Source organism: Chelon labrosus, assembly GCF_963514085.1.
Source record: "Chelon labrosus genome assembly, contig: SCAFFOLD_45, whole genome shotgun sequence".
Taxonomy (NCBI): Eukaryota; Metazoa; Chordata; class Actinopteri; order Mugiliformes; family Mugilidae; genus Chelon; species Chelon labrosus.
Genome location: NW_028181641.1, coordinates 245879 through 264899, shown reverse-complemented (window position 1 = coordinate 264899; position 19021 = coordinate 245879). Strand labels below are relative to the sequence as shown.

General features: G+C 39.0%; 1 protein-coding gene across 1 annotated transcript in view; it reads right to left on the bottom strand.

The window, feature by feature from the left end:
- LOC311509843 (desmoglein-2.1-like) overlaps positions 1-19021 on the bottom strand; it is a 64024-nt gene that overhangs the window by 13819 nt on the left and 31184 nt on the right. The window contains exons 5-11 of the mRNA XM_084575280.1: positions 18697-18866; positions 18161-18295; positions 6178-6363; positions 5496-6070; positions 4936-5078; positions 4332-4553; positions 431-670 (exon numbers count right to left, since the gene is read on the bottom strand). Of these exons, the coding sequence (XP_084431406.1) occupies positions 431-670; positions 4332-4553; positions 4936-5078; positions 5496-6070; positions 6178-6363; positions 18161-18295; positions 18697-18866 (1671 nt within the window). The remainder of the gene's footprint in view (positions 1-430; positions 671-4331; positions 4554-4935; positions 5079-5495; positions 6071-6177; positions 6364-18160; positions 18296-18696; positions 18867-19021) is intronic.

The window sequence follows — 19021 nt, the reverse complement described above, 5'->3', positions numbered from 1 at the left end:
CCTACAACCCTGACTCAGTTACACAAGTTCTGTCAGGAGGAATGGACCAGAATTCCAGCAGACTATTGCAAGAAGCTTGTGGAAGGATGCCCAAAACGTTTGACCCAAGTCATACAGTTTAAAGACAATGCTACCAAATACTAAGGAAATGTATGTAAACTTCTTCTCTAAGAAATTCTCTCTCTCATTATTGTGGCATTTAGCAAATAGAAATAATTTTGGTAATCCTAACTGACCTAAAACAGAAGAGGATTAGTCTGATTTAACTTCAGACAGTGGGGAAAAAATGTTTATGTGTCTTTTAACACATGTAAACATCTGGTTTCAACTGTATATATAAAAAATATTTTGCATGTGCTGGTCTAATATAAAGAGATCTATGCAGGCAACTACAAAGTAGTATTGTATATTTGTAAAAAGTTTAACTCACACAACAGTAAGCACAATGCCATTGACAGTAGGCCAATAGCTGGTGCAGAGAGTTCAGACAATGTAGTTCCTACTCTGGCTGCCTTTAATCTGCAGTCCTCTGTTCCCACACAGGTGCAAACGTCCACAATCAAAACCTCATTGACTGGACACGACAGACCTTGAGCATCAAACACCTCTACCTGCAGCTCATATGAGCCAGGCCACAGTGTTTCACGAGAATGAAAAGCAGCACTTGTCTCTGCAGACGATAGAAAAATATAGAGCTCTCAAACAATGTATTATTGATATTACTAACTGTAAGTGAATAAACTTTTTTGTATAGCACTTTTCTCAGCGAAGGGCGTTACAATTAATAATAAAATGCATAAGAGTGCACAGCAAAAAAACGTAAATGTAAATGTTATATAAAGTTATGGATTAACCAGCGAATTCAACAATAGAACAAACAAAGCAGACAAAGCATTTGTTATTTATAAAAGGAGAAACAGATAGGCCATAATATAACAAATTAAACTAAATTAAACAATTAATAAAATGTAACAATATAATACCAGTCTATGTAAGTGGAGGTTTGGAAGTTTTTTTAAAATGTTTTTCTACAAACTCAGCAGACCCGCCATTGAGCTAAGTGAAAGTGGTGACAGTGGGGAAGACAAACTCCAAGGGTGGGCAGTCATCAGCCTACACAGGCTGCAGTTAGAGAAGAGCAGAATTAAAAGATGAACGGTATGGGAGACACCAGGGCGGCTGAATATCTATTTAGGTTTTTTTTTTTTTTTTTTTAAATCTTTTATTTTTGAATTCATATATATAGAGAGTTTTTTGCAGTATTGATTCCACATACGGATATTGTTCTCTGCATTTGACCCATCTATTTGTTCACACAGTATTGTGTACTCTCAGAGCAGGGGGCTGCCATCTGTGCAGCACCCAGGAAGCAGATTGAGGGTTAGGCTTGCTTACACAAGGCCATTTTCAAAATGTATTCTCTTGTTCTTTAATTTTTTGAAACTGAAATAAAGAATCTTAAATTTAATTGATTATAACCCACACACCGTTCAGATCTGTATTTGGGGTTTTGCTTTAGAAATTTGCTCTGCTATCTGTAGCTTTATAACATATCACAGATTAGCGCTTTTCTAACTATCTTTATATATGCTGTTTATGGTCTAGCAGCAACATTCTGTCAAATTTCTCATATGCTCTCCTAATTTTTTGTTAAAATTATTTTTTTTTTTGGACAGTGAAATCTATTCTTACCCATGCCTACAGAATGACGGAACCCATATGATCATAAATAAATACTTAGTATAGTCATACATTGTGCCAGCCCGCTGACCTGTAATCTAATGATTATCCTTTCTGGCAGAGTGATTCTGTGCTTCTTTCTATTCTTTTAACATTTCTACAATTAATTATTAGATGCTATACATTTTTTATGCATTACCAGTCTCCCAACCCAGTTTGTGGGAGATGACACAATTCTAGGTGAGGCTCAGCTCACCACCTCCTCAACTTACTTCTCTCTCTGTATTTGAACAGGAAATTCGAATTCATTTTGACTATAAAAATTAGGGATGCACCGAAATGAAAATTCTTGGCCGAAATCGAAAATGGGGAGACCAGGGCCGAAAGTCGAAACACTGAAAGAAATTATTATGATAACTATTAGTACCATTGCATTTATGGCTATGACTGTGTACTAATCTCACTAAAATCAATGCATTGCAATTGCATAAATTCATATTAATATTTCAATGAATAAATCAATTAAAAAAGTATGAAAATATTTATTTAGTACATTCCAACAATGCACAATATAAAATAAAATTCATTCATTCATTCATCTTCTATACCCGCTTAGTCCTGTTAAAGGGGAACTCCGGCGCAAAATGAACCTGGGGTTAATAATGCATGTGTACCGAGTTCGACCGTTCTCTGATATTTGTTTTCATGCATTTGTTTTGTTAGTCAAATGTGACCAGTTTTCTTGCAAACCGCTATTTAGCGTATAACGCTAGCCTTCGGGGCACACCTACACATAAAAAGAAATCGCTATTTCTATACCACTAACAAGGCTCACAATATCACCACACTTACACGGTAGCATAACTAGGGTCTCTACATGTAAACCGAAGCATTGAGAACTTTGCAAATATACAGGCAGTTTATTAAAAAAGGAATACAGTACCATTCATGTCTGGCTCGCATATCCAGGCGGGCGCCATCTTGGGGAAACTGAACTCTCTTCGTTCAGTGCTTCTCTATGCTCTCAGTGCTTTCTTCCGGCAACAGACAGTTCAGTTTCCCCAAGATGGCGCCCATCTTAGCGATTTCTTTTTATGTGTAGGTGTGCCCCGAAGGCTAGCGTTATACGCTAAATAGCAGTTTGCAAGAAAACTGGTCACATTTGACTAACAAAACAAATGCATGAAAACAAATACCAGAGAACGGTCGAACTCGGTACACATGTGTTATTAACCTCAGGTTCATTTTGCGCCGGATTTCCCCTTTAAGGGTCGCAGGGGTCTGCTGGAGCCTATCCCAGCTGTCATTGGGCGAGAGGCGGGGGTACACCCTGGACAGGTCGCCAGTCCATCGCAGGGCTAACACAGAGACAGACAACCATTCACACTTACACTCCAATTTAGAATCACCAATTAACCTAATGAGCATGTCTTTGGATGGTGGGAGGAAGCCGGAGTACCCGGAGAGCAGTGTTGGGTATAGTTACTTTGGAAAGTAGTTAATTAGGTTACAACGATACCATCAATTAAAAGTAATCTGTTACGTTACAGTGTTAGCTATGAATAAAAGTAATGCGTTAGAGTACTCATGCGTTACCAAAAATTAAAAGCCATTTGCAGTGCCTCACACATGCTGCAACTTAACTGACACGGACACACAGCCTCCTTTAAATGCACCGAGAAGTCCTGACAATGAATAACATCATTCATCCAACCAAATTAACTCTGAAGGATAACAATACCAGGGTGATAGAGTGGTGCTTGGAGCCGAAATTTGTCGGTGGCCGAATATTCGGTGCATCCCTAATAAAAATGATTGAAATGACTGGAATCATACAGCCATTACATTTACATCACAGACATATGGACAAATATTTTATTTTATAATATTTTTTTTTGTAATTACTTTTCAGGCGGAGAGGCATTGTCTCATTTGCCTCCCCTGACCGCATATCCCAGGGTTTCAGGCTCTGGCTTCTCTAAAGTATCTGTAAAAAGACAGACTATTTAAATTGTTACTTTAAATTGTATATAAATAAAACTAAATTCAATATTATAGAAATTGGAAGTGGGGGACAGAAATGTTAATTGGTAATGCTATACGCTGTAAAAGTGCAAGTGTGCATTCTGTAAATATGCTGGCATGAGCCCAACAACTGGATAGATGTCACCCTATAACGATATACAGTAAAATAAAAAATTCCTAGCAGTCGGAAAACATTTGTGATTCTAAATAGTGTGTCAGCAGACAGAGGCACAGAAACATGAAAAAAATGGTAAAAATGAAAGCAATGGATGGCATTGTCAAAGTGCTCCATGATCACAGCTCTCAAACAGACCTGAAAAGCAGCATGTAAGCCATTCAGAAGCTGGTCGACTGCCTGCAATATTAGCAGGTTTTATAATCTTAATTGGGGTCAGTGATCAAGTATGTAATATTCTTGTTTTTTAAGTCGACAATCTGATGACTGACAAAACAAATGTTTTCCTTATCTAGGTAAAAGTGTAACCACATCAAGAGAAGAGCAAATCAGTTACACTGTGGTTTTAAAGGAAAGGAAAAAATTGCAACAATCATAAGTGTAAGGAGAAGAAACTTATTTGTGGGTAAATAAAGGATTATCTTATGTTTTCCCCTCTACGTTTTCTTACCATTTATGAACTCAGCAACCCAGCTGCCTTGTGTCCCATCAGGAATGACTCTGAATGTAAACGGAGCAGCATTGGGACTGGCATCTTCATCAAAGCCAGTAACATGTATGGTTTTTTCATCAGAGCACAGACTGCTGTGGGTTTTGGTCAGGGTAGGACAATGGTCATTGGAGTCAGTGACTTGAATGGCTATAGTTCCTGTGGCTGTTTTTGATGGCATGTCTGAGGGTGAAATCAGCTTAGTTAGTTAAACGGAACACACATTGTAAAGACACAAATATTACAAAGATCCACTATGTACTGCAAAGGCTGAGCCTGTGGTGAACATTTTTCTTCTACTGACTGATTTGGCCATACATCTTGAACATGTGTCTATAAAATTAACAGCCCATATATTTTTAAGCAAATACAGAAACATCTGAAAAATCATAGTTTGTATGCAGTTAAAACTGGCAGTTAATGAAATAACTGCTGAGCTCTTTCTCATTTGACAGATGATGCCAGTTATAAACTGCTCATAGGTTGGTAGTAAGGTTTTGATGTAAGAGGCAGAGGATCAAGAAGGCAGGAAGGAGTTATATTGTCGACAAGGGTGTTACTTTACCGTTGGTTATAGCCAGAATTTTGGCAATGTAGGTACCATTAACCAAGAATGGTGACTCTCTGTCTGGAACCTTGTTGAGTTTAATTTCAGCTGTTTCTTCATCAATAGTAAACCAGTTGTCTGGATCATATGCTTTGGCATAACTAGAGCACAACAGATATATAAGGAGTAAAAAGACCAGTAAATAATAAGAAACACAACAGCAAGCAATATTACAGTATTTACCCAAAATAGTGATTGTGTTAAAAGAAAAGTTCAGCTCTATGGTAACACTTTACTTGATGGGAGTGAGACGATAAAAGTCATTCTTGTTTGTCTCAATTTCAAGAATGTAAATAAAGCCAGGAGAAAATGAACAAGCCTGGTTCTGTCCAGCATTGTGCCTACAAATAGCACAAAAGTCCACTAACACAGTAGCTATCGACTTTAGTGATCTCATGACTTTTTATATAGTGCAAAGTTGACAGTTTTGACTGCCCGTGTAAATATAAACATGTCAAATATCAGTACGGTCCCAGAGAGAGGCTAAGTCGGCAGTAGACTAAGGCAACTTGACTAACCTGACATCTTCAGCTGGTTTTCCTGTATCTGGATCGATAGCAGCAAACACAGTGATCCTCGCATCTTCAGGCACTTCATTTGGGTCCTCAGATATTGGAACATTTTTGGTGTCAGGTACAAATGCCGGACCTTCTGGCATATTATTTACTGCAATCTTAATAGGGTAGCTTTTCACTGGTGCATCTGGCTTCAGCTTTGTCCCTGGTCCTGTTTGGATGCCTGGCTTTACTCCAATACCCATTCCAGCTCCAGCACCAGGCTTCATTCCATCTCCAAGACCAACCCCTGCATTGAGATTAAGACCTGCATCCAGACCTACATCCACCGCTCCTTTCAGGTCAGCATCGAGGGCCACATCTACATTCACACTAGCATCTAACCCTACGTCTACTCCCAGATCTACTTTTGCATCCACACCAGCTCTGGCTCCTACCCCAGGTCCAGTAGCCAGAGGACCACCCTCTCCAACCTGAACATCAACATCCATCTGTATAGCTCCTCCCACAACAAAAGGAGCCACATTCTCAATAAGAAGGCCAAGCTCAAGTTTCTGGACTTCTTCAAAATCCACAGGCTGTTTGATCAGGGTGGAAAAATAAGAAGACACAAACTACTGTTAAAAAATGTATATCCAATTCCAATGTCAAAATATTTGAAGTAACATTACACAAATATATATACCTTGACCAGCTTCAAGATGCCCTCATTGGTTTCCTTGTCTGTCTCGATGGAAAAAATATTTCCTTCATTTCCTTTGGCAATTTTAAAGACAGTCAGCCAGTTGTCTGTGTGTTCAAGGTCTTTGTCCAGAGCTGTGATTCTCATCACGATTACATCAGCGACATTTTCATCCACTGAACCATTGTACTGCAAACAAAACAAGGTTTTAAACATGTATCTTATAGTGGAAACTGTTGATGCGCTAAAACTGTAGTCTTACTATCAATTCTGTGTCAGTTGTGTAGTTTTTGTGTACCAAAACTGCTCCCAACATCCACTCAAATGTCAATGATCTCTCCACATCCCCTGCTATCATGCGACACAATAGAAAATTCTGACAAAATTTAATGTCACATGAAGTAGTGATATTGCCCATAAAATATAATGAACAATCTAAACTAGTAAATTTATTGATCAGTGGTCAAATTTATTGACCAATTATTTTCATACAAATGATGTACCAAATGACCACTGAAATAGAACAGCACAGTCTAAATCAGACATGTCAAACTCAGTTGTATCCTGCCTGCAAGATAATAGTTTACATATCAGAATTGGACCACAGGTAATTTGCGTGCGCACCACTGATACCACCAATCATAGACTGCATTGTAAATAGCTGAAATCAGGCATGTAGTCAATCAGCCCCGCCCCCAACTTTATTGACAAATTCATCTGTCTCATAATGTATCAGTAGAGCACGGCACCGCGCCGCTCAGAAGCTACATCAGTCCCAGTGGTCAGTGGCGGTTCTACATTGAATTGCGCCCTGGGCGTGACCACCTGCGAGCGCCCCCCCCCGCGCGCACGCGAAAAGAAAAGAAAAGAATATCCATGAATTACAAATTTTAATAAACATGCCCTTACATGCTAAGTGTCTGTCATTAGACGCTATATTAATCTATCTTTCAGGGAGGAACAATTAGCTCCTTGGTTACTGCCTCGAATTCTATGCTTGGCACACTTTTAGTTCTGACTGGTTAAACTATGTTTTGACACGAAATAGAGTTGTAGCAAATGGCAAATGTTCATCTTTGAAACTACCTACAGATATGAAAATTCCGTTGGCTAATTACAGGACCCAACGTGATGGAAATAAATAATAAGTGAACAGTTGGAACAGTTTTGTTGTAAAGCACAATCTTACGGTGAAATTAGATCTGGTGTTTGTTAAGACGAATTACTGTTATATAAGCATTGCGTCATAGCAAAAAGGCTAACAAACGTATAGCACCAGTTAACATTAGCCCTTCATTCATGACATGGATACTGTAATCATACAGAGAGAACATAGCATACCTTTATCTTTTCTTTTTCTGTCCATCTCTGCATTTATTTGACACTGGACAATCAACAGATTTCCATCCTCCAGCGCTGTCACTCACGACCAGAAGTCAAGACTAAACCAATTCACCTTGGTGACCACATAATCGTTTTGTATTACCTATTTTTATTTGGCCATTTCACACAATTCATAAAAACAAAAACGTGCAGAACTTATAGGCCTGTATTTATAATATTATGAATGAAATGTGAGTTATATGGAAGAAAGTCAAGGTGTGACTGACTTTAACCCTTTTATACAGTGGACCCCCCCCCCCCCCCCCCCCCCCCCCCGTCCGTTCAATTTGGGAGAGACCCAGGTGAACTGTCCCCCCGCTTCTCACACACAGCTTCGGTGCACGGCACCTTCTCAGAAAGCAGGGGCGACTGCAGCTGCAGGGGGCGATAATTTGCCAGTTCCCCACACAGATATGACAGATAATAGAAAACCATTTTGTCAGAATTTTCCAAGTGCTCGTGCCGCCCCCCTTGTGTCATGAAAAAATGACACAAATGATTATGTTCGCCCGTGCCTAAAACCGCTACTGGCGGTAGTCTAGAAAACTGGCGAGTTTTTTTTTGTTTTTTTTTTGAATGCGCTCGTGCGCCCTCACTTAGATTGCGCCCTGGGCGGTCGCCCACATTGCCCATAGCAAAAACCGGCCCTGCCAGTGGTGCAGTGTACGTGATAGCAGGTGCGCTGTATACCCACTAGAAAAGGTCCTTCATTTCCGTATAACCAATGAAAAATGCGCAAAGACATATCAGCACGGTTTTGTGACATAACTTTCACTTTCTCGTTCATAAATTCGCCTTCTCTGTGTTACGAAGTTACCAGTAGCAACCAGTAGAGGTGTGCGATACCACTAGATTTGGTATCGATCTGATACCATGCATTATCAATCTGTATCAGTCTAAATCTGAATTAATTTTCATGACATTTAAGAGTTTTTGTGATTTGCCTTTTGGATTATTAATCAGTTAAAATCCAGTGCAGAATTTGGGCAAAGTTTAAAAGTAAATAGAAAATACTTTATTATCACAATAAAAGTTTTTGTTCAGAAACAACACAAAATTATCACTTGAGGAGAAATAAAAACAAATTATTTTTCAGGCAGAGTGTTCAGAAACTACAATACAATTATTATTATCTCTCCCTTCACTGCACTTCTTTCTGGATTTGGATGTACAAAATTATCACTCCACAACAAATACTATAAATAATGTAAGGAAGTGTTTAGGAAGTACAATAGCTACAATACAAACACAAGACAACATTTCTCCCCTTTAGTGCACTTTTTTCTTCTTTCCAGGGGTCTGTCGGGCCAGGGGGCTGGGGATTTTAAAAATTTCCATACAAGTTTGTTGTGTTACCACTGTATCTTACAGCCTTTTTGCAAATAGTGCAACTTGCTATCGCTTCATTTTCGGCCCGAAAATATAACCAAACAGCCCTACTCTTTCTCTCTGCCATTCTCCTGCTGGTAGCGGTGGGCGGTGTTCGGTCACCTGGCGCAGCGGAGTCACATGACTGCAAGACAGTCAGGTCGTCTCTTTAATGAAACGAGAGAAACTGAAACTTAAGTCTCATTACGTTGGTATCGATATTATCGATATTTGGCCCACCACTAGTAAGCAGACAACGGGGCAAATCGATTAGCCTAATGTTTTACGGTAGCAAATATAAATGACAACATCACTACAGGTAAACACCAGTCCGTTAACATAGGCTACAGACACACTGAAAGTGTCCTCCAAATAACAGCAGCATGTTTAACACGGCACTCGCATGCTAATTTAGACTCATCATTAGCTCCGTTAGCCCCGCAAGTCTCTTTTTATTCTGTCTCAAAGTGTTGATAACAGCGAATTCATACAACATACAGATAACGTTAGGAAACCATACTGTGGACTATTAATCTCAATGTCTTATGAAAAATAGCGTCGTATTATTGGTCCCAATTGGTAAAACAGTCCGGAGAAAAGTGGTTTGGACAACCGCAAGTTTATTCTAAATTCTTTATTATGGCTTGGAATCAGTGGCGTCGTTAGGCCCGTTTTAGGGGGGCTGAAGCCCCCCAAAATATTCTTAAGCCCCCCTAAATAGTTTGGTGTTGTTATATTAATTTTATTTTATTTATTTATTTATTTTTTACAAAAAATGCCGACAAATTCAATATAAAGCGTCCAGCATATCAGTTTAAATAAATAATCATATAACCTGTCATTAAGGACTTAAATGTGATCATATATCTGTCAGTTTCCCTTCACTTCATAGTGTACGGTAGAGAGAGCCCCTTTGGTACGTCGTTTTCAATCCATTCCACTTTTTCAGAACGCCCACATTACTGGAAATCCAGTCCACGTTTTCCCTGCGACCTTGCTTGCGGCTCGGTACATGCAGCCACGCAGAGCCGAACAGAATACCGGTAGGAGAAGAACTTGAATGGATGGATGGATGCGCAAATGGATATAAGAACGTTTTTCAGGAAAGTAAGTAGCCTATTCATCACTGCTGGTAGTAACAATTAGTTAGCTTCAGCCCCGAGCTAACAGCAGAAAGTCCCATGTAATTAAAGAAATGCTCCATGTTTGGCAAATAAAAACCTGGCCTACACACTAAAGACAATCTCTGCGCACGTCTTACCTTTGTTGTTTTGGCTCAAACGTTACATTCCATTTGTAAAAGTTCGCTGCTACTTAGCTAGCTAGCTATAGCTAGTAGTCTGAAATACTCTGTGAAGGTACTGGTTGTTTATAGAGTTCAGTGTGACTCTCTTTACCATATTTTTGGGGTGACTTTTCTGGAGCATCAGCGGTGTTTCTCACTTTACGCATGGATGCACACCGTGAAAAAGGAGCTGAGCTCATATACGTATGATTATCACCAATAGATAATAATAATAATAATAATTAGACTAAGGGCGTATTCACACCAGGAAGGTCCGTTAGTTCACTTGCTTTGGTCCGGACCAATTTTTTTTTTCTTTTTTTTTTTTTAGTGCGGTTCGCTTTCACACTGTGATTAATTGCAACCGGACCAGAATTTATAAACAAAAACACATGTGCTAAGGTCGTTCAGCCATTGGCTGGTAAACGTATAGGCGGGGTAAAGAAGGAAGCCAAATGTCCCACGTAAATAGGCTACAATGGAGACTTTGCGTACTGTAGGTCTACTTGTTATTATGCTAGCAATATGGTTTATAAACTGAGCGCTGGAATCCCCTCTCTCTCATTTGTTTACTAAAAATCTTATATACTTCTGCATTTTTATGTGTTTTCTCCAGCATTTGAGATATCTGGACATCTGCCCAGATATCTAGGAGGCAGCGTGTCTCCTCAGAGCTCGGTTAAGCCACGGCTCATCTCTACCTAACCTACCTGCGTTTGTTTGCTTCACGTGTCTCTCTCTGTTGTGTGTGTCACTGGGCTATCCTACATTTCCCATAACTAGTGCAGTGCCCGTCGGAAGTATGTATTCCTATAGTGGGAGCTGAAGAAGATTTTTCAGTTGTGACCATTGTCGTGACCCATGTCTCCTCCCCACAAAGACACCTGCCCAGTTTCAAATCAGCGTGCCACAGACAGACAGACAGACACAAACTCACCAAATAAGTTAAAAGAAATTCTTGATTTATAGATAGATGATCAAATCACTCATGTTTTGTCTGTAAACTGTAAAATAACGTTGAGTCTCCGTTGCCATGGTTACCATCTAGCGTTTGAGCCAGCGCAATAATTTAGAACTGTCATCAGGCAACTGGAAATATTAGAGCGGAGAAAATCTATTTTACCGATATATTTTACATTTCTTATCCAAACAATGTCAAACTTAGCAGTGCACATCTTCGTGGCCGTAGCGAGACACCTGCCCAGTTTCAAATCAATCGGGCCAACGGTTCGCGACATATGCGTTCCACAGACAGACAGACACACAGACGCTTCTTGATAGATGCGCGAAAACTACGGGAGCTCGTCAAATCCAAAAAGGTAGATTTTTGCAACTTGGGTCGGATCGAGGTCGGGCTGCTTTCACACCATAAAGGAACCGCACCAGGGTTCGGTAGGAACCGCTCCGAGACCACCTCCTCAGCTGGGTCTCGGTCCGCTTGTTTGGTCCGCAGCAGAGTTCGAGTGATTGTATTCACACCAGTCAAAAAGGTCCGAACCAAGCAAGGAAACGAACTTGAGTTCGTTTTAATCGAACTAAACAAGGCAGGTGTGAATACACCCTAATACTAATCACTCCACCACCCCTATTGGCTTGTAGGAGTCAGGGCAGAGGAGCACAGTGAGTGAGAAGGGAGAGACCTCGACTGGAAAGGTGAGTCTAAAGGATATCACAGAATAGAGTCATTTGTGATGAAGACAGTCTTGGAATTGTATGGAACTCAACTTGAATATGAAATATGAAACATTTCAGTCAAGGTGCACCACATAAGAGTTATTTAACTTGAGCTTTTATTTGAGAGTAATAATTAAAAAGTGGAGAAAGCCAAGTTATATAAACACACACACACATATGTGTAAACCAGATTAGCCTGACCCAGAAATTACTTTAATTCAAGTAAGTAAGTAAGTAATATTTTTCAAGGCTTGAAATTACAACCATTTTAGTCACATATGTGCCCAAAATGTAATCTGTGTGACTTCAAAATATTTGGGAGCAAACAATTATTGTGTTCTGAGCGAAAGTCATGGCATTAGCCTCTATGTTGATCAGTTATTAATACAATTCATTGTGTATCTTGAAGGGTCAAAAAGGTAAAAACAGACGGCATTCTTTGATGCTTCCACCCACCAAGTAACTTGCAATTATAGCCATTTTTTTCTTGTTAATGCTGTAAACATTCTGCTACTGTGAAAACCTTTGTTTATTGTCATACTGTATTAAACAGACTGATAATAAATACTAATAAATAACTACTATTAACTAATAAATCATTTCTCAGTCTTTGCTAGCTGTTTGTGAAATTTTTTGCTCGCGCGCTCGTTTGCTCACATCCTGTGCATCTTCTTGGGGCTAAGCCCCCCCTGTCCTGAAACCTAGTGACGCCTCTGGTCCATGCCCAGGCCAAGTTCCCTGACACTACCATGCAAGATGTGAGACGAATCAGAAGAAAGAAATGTAACAATATAAGCTATGCCAAGCAAGTAGCTGAAAAGAAGTCATAAAATTAACGTTTTTGTTTCTATCAAGTTATTTATTTTTCATTCTAAAGATGTGCACTTTTGAGACAAGGACTTCAGTTCTCACTTGGAGACACTGTTTTGTTTACATTTTTACATGCAAATGTGCACTTTTTCCTTTCATTTTTCAGCAAAGAAGAACTTGATTTCACAGAAGCTCTTTGTTTTTTAAATGCACATATTTAATAAGTTAAGCAGGTATTTGTAAATACACTGTATGGTATGTTTTAAAATGTTCTATAAATATATCAAACTTGTTCTCAACATTCTCTCTTGTGATTTTGTAAATACATTGCAGTCTAGTGTACATACAGTACGAGTTAACTCTAAGAATACTTTAAGAAGTATATTTCAAGTATATAAATAGTATGCTACAAGTAATATGCTAAGCAAACATACAAGTATACTTATAGTATAACAACAAGTAAACTAATAAAATAGCAAAAAATAGTATTTTTCAGTTTTAGTAATTGTTCATACTTATTCTTAGCAAAAAGTAGTATACTTGAAGTTAATTTTATTAAGTATGCTTGAGTATAAGTATAGCAAGTATACTACAGACCATGTGCTTGTAGTGTACTAGAAAGTATACTAATTTAATACTTCTTTGGACTAAATTGGACCATTTTTAATTTTATAAAAGTATACTTTAAATATACTTTATAAGGTCATTTTAAGTTTACAAAAGTATACTTTCAAGTATACAACAAGTACACTCATCTATATACTGCTAGTGTACTAAGTATATACTTCTAGTCCACATTTTAGTTTATTGAAGTATACCACAAGTACACTCTTCTGTGTACTGCTATTGTACTAGTTATATACTTCTAGTCCACATTTAAGTTTATAAAAGTATACCTTAAGTATAGTTTTATAAACTTAAAAATGTTCCAGTTTAGTCCGAAGAAGTATTAAATTAGTATACTTTCTAGTACACTACAAGTACATGGTCTGTAGTATACTTGTTATACTTATACTCAAGTATACTTAATGAAATGAACTCCAAATATACTACTTTTTGCTAAGGGGAATCCCAAACTATTTTGGCCGAGCACCCCCTTTTCTATTTTCAGCCGCGTTAAACAAATATTGCAGCAACTTTAAATGACCATGAAGCTAACACAGCTAACCCCGTCATCATAACACAGCGGTTATGGAAATGTATTTAGAACGCCAGTCATTTGAATTAAATTGTAATAAAGTTACACGACATTCACCTGTTGATTTTTTGTTAGAGAGAGACAGAGAGAGAGAGAGAGCGCGGATGGGTCGCTGTATTTTTTGTTGACCGCTAATTTGATCGCTGTGATTATTTTAGTTATAGAGCACGTTACCATGAGTTGATTATCTTTTGTTTGTTAATAAACGGTAAAGTTTAGGTTCAAAGTCTTAGTGGATTCATTTGTAGCGTGTCAGACAATAGGGCTCATCTTCTGTTTCTGATGAGCAACACCCACAGATGTGCCTATTTCAACTCTAACTCCTCAGTCTCTTAGAAAGTTATTGGATGAGTGGCGAAACGTCTTAAAAAATCTCTGCAAGCCCAGGTGCCCTTGTTTCAGCTTCTTTTGGAGATTATACATCAAAGCTAGCTCAGCTCTGATTGGAGCAGCTAAAGACTGAAGAACATTCTTGTCTAAAGAAATGAAAAACACTTATGAAAAAACAATGAAAAGTGTAGTGGCACTGGAACAAGTACAACAAGCAACCATTATAATAACATAGGATGCTATGGGACAGGTGACTGTATAGCGGAGACCTGAGTACCCAGTCCCTTTCTTCCTAGACAGGAAGTGAAGTGGAGGAAGGAGATAAATGGGACACACCTGAGAAAAAAATCTCCCTCTCAAACAAGCAATGGAGGAGAATAAAGAAGTGAGAGTAACCAAAAAGATAACTAAGGGAACATCCAGTTTTTGGAAATAATACGTTTAAAAGTAAAATAATTAATTACTTATTTCAAAGAAACAAACTAAGATTAACCCAAAACTAGCTGGATACACCTAAACTGTTTGGAGGAAAGCTGCCGGTGAATTACCAGGAGTCTGTCGTATTACAATGGAGGAGGATTTTATGGACTGACTTGTTTTCCCATGGTGGACGTTACCCTCCCTTAAGTTAAGTCTTCTTTTCAACTCTCCTGGCTTCTTATATTCCTGCTCCTTGCACACCACTCCAAATCACTTACATATCTTCATTTTTCCCCACAAAAACCGAACTGAACTGAACTGGACTGTTTCCATTTAAAAAGGACATTCAAACATCCGAATCACACATTCATATATGGACATTTTGGATTTTCTTTTGAAAGTTGAAGAGTGAACGTTTGGTTTGACATATTTTCTTGTTATTATAATTGGTTGTTATTTTGACCTGATTTTGAATTGATGGAAATTTCTGTTTGATTTATGACCCTTCTAGGGAAATGTGTTTGGGTTTAATTAATGACATGATATATTGATATGGTCTTTATGTATATGAGTTGTATAATTTAAATACATCTAAACTTGAATTTATTGAACTATATTGAAACTGGTAGTGTTTATTTTTATCCCTTTTGTAGCATGGGTATTGAGTTAACCAGGCTTTATTGATTAAGAAATTTTGGCAGGTTGAAAATATAAATTTACTCTCCTGTCTGGCGCCCAAGTATAATTTAGTTTGAGCCTACGCTACAACTGGATCTAGAAAGCAAAGGCAAAGGCTAGCTATCTATTAAGGAGGGTGGTAACTAGGGATAGCCCAGTCCGATCTTTTAATCTTAAAATGTTTTGATGCTACAGGGCCGTGATTATGGGTTATGACAGACCTAATATAAAAAACTACAAAAGATTGGGCTTGGCTGAAGCCCGATACTGATCCGATCATTTTAAAAATGCCTGGATGCCCTGATAGCAATCTTCAGATCAGGGCCGGTTTTTGCTATGGGCAATGTGGGCGACCGCCCAGGGCGCAATCTAAGTGAGGGCGCACGAGCGCATTCAAAAAAAAAAAAAAAAAAAACTCGCCAGTTTTCTAGACTACCGCCAGTAGCGGTTTTAGGCACGGGCGAACATAATCATTTGTGTCATTTTTTCATGACACAAGGGGGGCGGCACGAGCAATTGGTAAATAAATAAATAAATAAATCTGAGCCGCTACATGGTTTTCTATCATCTGTCATATCTGTGTGGGGAACTGGCAAATTATCGCCCCCTGCAGCTGCAGTCGCCCCTGCTTTCTGAGAAGGTGCCGTGCACCGAAGCTGTGTGTGAGAAGCGGGGGGACAGTTCACCTGGGTCTCTCCCAAATTGAACGGACGGGGGGGGGGGTCCACTGTATAAAAGGGTTAAAGTCAGTCACACCTTGACTTTCTTTCTTCCACTCACATTTCATTCATAATATTATAAATACAGGCCTATAAGTTCTGCACGTTTTTGTTTTTATGAATTGTGTGAAATGGCCAAATAAAAATAGGTAATACAAAACGATTATGTGGTCACCAAGGTGAATTGGTTTAGTCTTGACTTCTGGTCGTGAGTGACAGCGCTGGAGGATGGAAATCTGTTGATTGTCCAGTGTCAAATAAATGCAGAGATGGACAGAAAAAGAAAAGATAAAGGTATGCTATGTTCTCTCTGTATGATTACAGTATCCATGTCATGAATGAAGGGCTAATGTTAACTGGTGCTATACGTTTGTTAGCCTTTTTGCTATGACGCAATGCTTATATAACAGTAATTCGTCTTAACAAACACCAGATCTAATTTCACCGTAAGATTGTGCTTTACAACAAAACTGTTCCAACTGTTCACTTATTATTTATTTCCATCACGTTGGGTCCTGTAATTAGCCAACGGAATTTTCATATCTGTAGGTAGTTTCAAAGATGAACATTTGCCATTTGCTACAACTCTATTTCGTGTCAAAACATAGTTTAACCAGTCAGAACTAAAAGTGTGCCAAGCATAGAATTCGAGGCAGTAACCAAGGAGCTAATTGTTCCTCCCTGAAAGATAGATTAATATAGCGTCTAATGACAGACACTTAGCATGTAAGGGCATGTTTATTAAAATTTGTAATTCATGGATATTCTTTTCTTTTCTTTTCGCGTGCGCGCGGGGGGGGGGGGGGCGCTCGCAGGTGGTCACGCCCAGGGCGCAATTCAATGTAGAACCGCCACTGCTTCAGATACCAGTCAGGACATCCCTAGTGGTGACATAATCAAATACCTATCAGTATTTTTTCTTAAGGTGCTGGGCACCGGTAAATTTGACTTGTGATAATTGACAGAACACAGATGAGTAGATGATACTGAGTCTCGGGAGAACTATATGGGTGACCTGGGAGTTCAGCAGGCTACACACCTCCTTAATCCCAGTTAAGACAAAGACCAGAGACGCTAATGTGACCTACAGCCTGTTCTACCCAACCAAACTTGCCAATGCCACATTAATTTTAATGACCTGTCATTGATGTAATCAGCGGGGTGTGACACTGAGCGAGGAATATTTAAAATTTTAACAGGTTACTGGTAATGGTAACTAGTCTTGTATTTATATAGCACCTTTCTACCTATTGGTACTAAAACAGTCATAATGACAAATCTACCCATTCATTCATACAATCACATGAGTGCTAGACACTGGAAGTAACTAGGGGTAGGTGGGCCACTGAGGATTAAAACATAACCCTCTGGCTCGTGGACAAGTAGCTCTACATACTCAGCTAGCCCAGGGGTGAACCGTGGCCAGTGTTTAGTTGATTCCTTTGTACTGTCACCCAGCCGTCCTTCCTTGCTGGCTTCTTGGGATCTGGCTACAGGGGATTGACCAGCTCCTGCTAGTGGGTATCACTTCAGCACAAGTTCAACAACTTAAGTTTCCTCACATTGAAATTATAAGGTTTGGAAGCATCAGTATCAAAACATCTTCAGGACCAGTCTCCCCTTCAGAGCAAAGATGCAGTGAACACTAATGCCTTTATGGTCGTAGTTGGATTTAGCGGTTTGTGCTGCAATGAACTTAGGAAATACATATTTTCCAGGAAGCTTGCAGCACTACTGGCATCAGAGGATGGCAATATTGTTGACTGTGAAGCCAGGGCAGAGGAAATCGGGAAGCAGATGCTGACACAACTTTGTAATTTTAACTTTTTACTAAAACAAGTTACGGTTATACTGTATAATGAATATCTGAATGCACTGGAGGAAAGGTATACGAATTAAAACTATTTTATACATACTTCTGCGTATAAAAATTATTGCTTTGATTTGGACGAATTCATTTAATGAGATTTGCAGAATTAGCATCTGTTTCTGCAGCTAGATGTCCCCTTATCTTCTGATGCATGTTCCTGATCTCCTGTATTGCACTGTGTGTGTGTGTGTGTGTGTGTGTGTGTGTGTGTGTGTGTGTGTGTACTGTATAGTATAGGCCATATTCTGTACCTCAGACTTTTCCAAAGTGGGGATGTTGTCATTGATGTCCAGGACTTTAATCTCCACAGTTCCTGTTCCTGTTAGTCCATCTGCTGCCCCTCCCATATCAGTTCCTTTTATAACCAGTTTGTAGAAATCATATGTCTGGAAAACAGCAAACCAAAATCATAGATTACACACACAGCCTCCTGTTAAGAGATGAAATGTGGTCATACTGTGCATGTAGTGACAAGAGCTTGAAACATTAGGTGTCAGTCATATTCAGTAGTCTTACCAGAGTAGAAAAGTAGACAGTGCAAAATATTGCTGATTATTTTGAATTTCAGGGAATACAAGAAGTCATTCAAGTTCTCTCAGCACACCATAATTAAAGTTGAGTTGAACTGTAATTAATGTACTGTGATCTATAGGATGTGACCATACCTCATTAATGTTTTTTATAAATTGGATAGCGTCAACAGTGTGTGTTTATTCCAGTCCAATTTTGCCAAAAAGGCTTAAGCATACATGTGCCTTATTGTGTGTGCAGTGAGAAATCGCCTCACCTCTCTGTCCAGAGTGGGCTCTTTGATAAACAGTTTGCCTGTCTTTTCTTCGAGAGTGAACATGTGACCTGTGCCCTCTGGCTCCTGACTGACGATAGTGTAGGAGATCTCAGCATTAATAGTTCCAGACTGGTCATCATCTTTTCCCTTGAGCTGCATAACAAAGGTTCCTGTAGTGGATTACAACAGGCCAAGACCATTTCAGCAGGAATCCATCAGATGAGCAAGTAAAACACTGCCAAGTATCCAAATACAGTACAGTAAACAGTATTGAGATTGTGTTTAGATATGATACACATTGTATTAATAATTACTACAAGTCTTG